This window comes from Oryza glaberrima, chromosome 4, assembly GCF_000147395.1.
Source record: "Oryza glaberrima chromosome 4, OglaRS2, whole genome shotgun sequence".
NCBI classification, from domain to species: Eukaryota; Viridiplantae; Streptophyta; class Magnoliopsida; order Poales; family Poaceae; genus Oryza; species Oryza glaberrima.
This window is the reverse complement of record NC_068329.1, coordinates 9,371,743-9,374,767: the sequence shown is the minus strand read 5'-3', so window position 1 is coordinate 9,374,767 and position 3,025 is coordinate 9,371,743. Positions and strand designations below refer to the sequence as shown.

Genomic DNA, 3,025 nt, shown 5'->3' with positions numbered 1-3,025 from the left:
GTTAAAATCACAAAGTCATGATGTCCTATAGCAAAATTTGCCTTAAAACTATATACGCAGAAATCCCTGATTAAAATAAACATTATTGTCATTATATCTTTTTTATGAGCATTTAATATTATTTTTATCATTTGTGGTTCTGATAAAATAATTTCAGATGATGGTGAGCCTTCTATCCTAATTGGCGAAAATTTTACCATCATACACACATGTCATCTCACAATATATCTTCATTACTAAATAATGCCATAACACATGCAACAATATGTTTCTTCTCGATCTTAAGGTGGAACCCACTAATTAAGAAAAAAAAAACTCTATTCACCTATGATTTCAAAGATACTATATATGTTGCAAATGTATAAAATACTTTTGTATTTCTTATGGTATAACTTTAAGCTCAAGGTTACCCTTAAAAATATTATCTTCATGGCTACTCTCCCAATGATAGAGGTAAAACAAATATATTACTTTATTCCTTAAGATCATTTTACATGCAACATTGTGGATGTGGTAAGTAATAACAAATGATTCAGAATAACACAGCGGCTAGCATAGTAAATAAGTAACCTTGGATTTTGTTCCAACTTCAGCCGTTCAGCTTCATTGTTTTGAAGAACTCCTCCAATGCCTGATTTGCCGACGAGCCATGTCCACCCTCCCGTGCAGCTTCCATGATCTCCTTGATCGCTCTCGCCCGCTGCCGCATCTCGGCCGCCTTCGCCGTTGGAGACATCACCGTCTCCACCACGGCAACCAGCGTCGCTTTGTCCACAATAATGGCACTCATGTCCATGTCCCCCCGTGCCCCCTCCACGCGGAGGCACACCCCCCACTCCTCGTCGAGCATCTTGGCGTTGTAGTACTGATCGCCGGCGAGCGGCCACCCGATGATCGGCACGCCGTGCGTCATGCTCTCCAGCACCGAGTTCCACCCGCAGTGGCTCAGGAACGCTCCTGTGGAGTGATGCGCCAGGATCCCCACCTGCGGCGCCCATCCATGGAGGAGGAGGCCTTTCTTGGTCGCCGTCACCCTCTCCTCGAACCCGTCGGGAAGCCACTTCGGCTGGATCTCGCCGTTTATGTTGTGCCCGTCCGGCGGCTTCACGGCCCAGACGAACGGCCGGCCGGTGGCCTCCAGTGCGGCGGCCAGCTCCGCCATGTGCTCTGCTTGGATGGAGAACTGTGACCCGAACGATACGTAGAGCACCGACGACGGAGGGTGGGAGTCGAGAAAACTGGTGATGGCGCCGGCTGTGGCGTCCGTCTCCGGCGAGGTTGTTTTGGTGGAGGCGCGCACGAGTGGGCCGATTGGAATTACCGGGAGCCTGAAGGTTCGCCGGAGCATGGCGAGCCCGGTGGGCTCGAACTCCTCCACGGTGTTGATGAGCAGCGCGTCCGTCTTGTACCCCAGCTGTATCTGCCGCCCGAAGAACGCCTCGACGCGGTGCTTCACGGCCGTGGGCGGGTGGAGCACGTTGCTGGACACCTGCGACCTGTGGATGACCACGTCGGGGTACTCCGGTAGGAGGATCCGGCCGGCCTCGTCGGGGCGAATGGGGAGGTGGCTCCAGAGCGAGTGCACGACGGCGCTGCCGAACGCGCCGCACGACACGAAGAAGGCGTGGGCGCACCCGCGGCGCCGCGCGACGGTCACCGTCCACGCCAAGAACGGGTCGGAGACGACGCAGACAGCGACGTCGCCGGCGGCGGTGGCGCCGGCGACGAAGTCGTCGAAGGCCGGCTGGAGCACCTCCAAGGCCTCGAGGAAGTCCGGGAAGCGATTGTGGGGGACGCCGTCGGAGGACTCCCAGCCCGCCGGGAGGCCATGGTCGGCCGGCACGAACGGCAGCTCGTGTAATAGAAAGGAGTCATGTCCTGCCGACGTGGCTCGCCGCAGGCTGGCCACGTTGCGTGGCGTCGAGACGAGGGTGATGGCGACGTCTGGGAGGGCGCGGTGGAGGACGCCGGCGAAGGACAAGAAGGCGGCGAGGTGCCCATGGCCAGGGAAGGGGAACAGCACGACGACGTTCTTGCTAGTTGCTGCCGTCATTACTGCTACTACTCACTCCAACAAGTCTCCATGTGACAACACGTACGTCTCAGGTTGCTGGTGGCAGACACCACTCCATGTTTCTTACTCCCTCGTTTAAAAAAAAAAAAAAAAAAGCAAATCCTAGGTTTGCGTGTCCAACTTTGACTGTCCGTATTATATAAAAATTTTTTATAATTCGTATTTTCATTATTGTTAGATGATAAAACATGATTAATATTTTATACGTAACTTGTCTTTTTAATTTTTTTCATAATTTTTTTAAATAAGACGAATGGCCAAACATTGGACACGGAAATCAGGGTTTGTCTTTTTTTTTTTTTTTTTGACAGAGGGAGTATATTTCTATTTTGTTAAATGATAGCGTCATTTCTCAGCGGTAGTTGGCGACTTAAATGTTACTAAGCACAGGACCTAACGCGTGTGGTTCACCCTTCTGAATTATTTCTGATCGCCATCGGATAATTACACACTAGTACAAGGTTTGTTGGGAGGGTGTTTGATTTTCCAACTTAAAAAATTGACATCTATTATCTTCTATTATATCATAAATAATACTAAAGTTTATAAAACTTCCTACAATTACTCATAAGCAACCATGTGAAAGTCCTACAAATACTCCTAAACCACCGTGTGTCATCTTAACAAATAGTTAGACCCACCATTTTAATTACCATTAGAATTGTTTTTTTTCACCTCCCTCTCCTATCACCCATCAGCCCACGTCAGGGCATCCCCACCAGCCCATATGCACGCACGTGCAAACTTACGTAAGGAAAAACTACGCACTATTTGTGCTAAAGAAAAACAAAAAAAGACTATTTGTTTGAAAAAAAATAAAAAAGAACATATATGTATGCACGTTTTCACCTACGGTAAAGAAAGCAACCAATCCTACACCTTTATTTTATTTTCTCTAGTTGTTCCATGTTAAAATTTTATAAAGCATATGATGTATTTTATCTATAAAAA

At 48.4% G+C, this 3,025-nt stretch overlaps 1 protein-coding gene across 1 annotated transcript; it reads right to left on the bottom strand.

The window, feature by feature from the left end:
* Positions 1–448: 448 nt before the first annotated feature.
* LOC127771296 (UDP-glycosyltransferase 92A1-like) lies at positions 449–2,197 on the bottom strand. Its single transcript, XM_052297177.1, has one exon. The coding sequence runs from the start codon at positions 2,051–2,053 to the stop codon at positions 590–592; it is 1,464 nt and encodes a 487-aa protein (XP_052153137.1). The 5' UTR covers positions 2,054–2,197; the 3' UTR covers positions 449–589.
* Positions 2,198–3,025: the final 828 nt, after the last annotated feature.

Coding starts and splice junctions, on each gene's coding strand:
- LOC127771296 (XM_052297177.1), bottom strand. CDS start 2,053: ATGACGGCAGCAACTAGCAAGAACGTCGTCGTGCTGTTCCCCTTCCCT.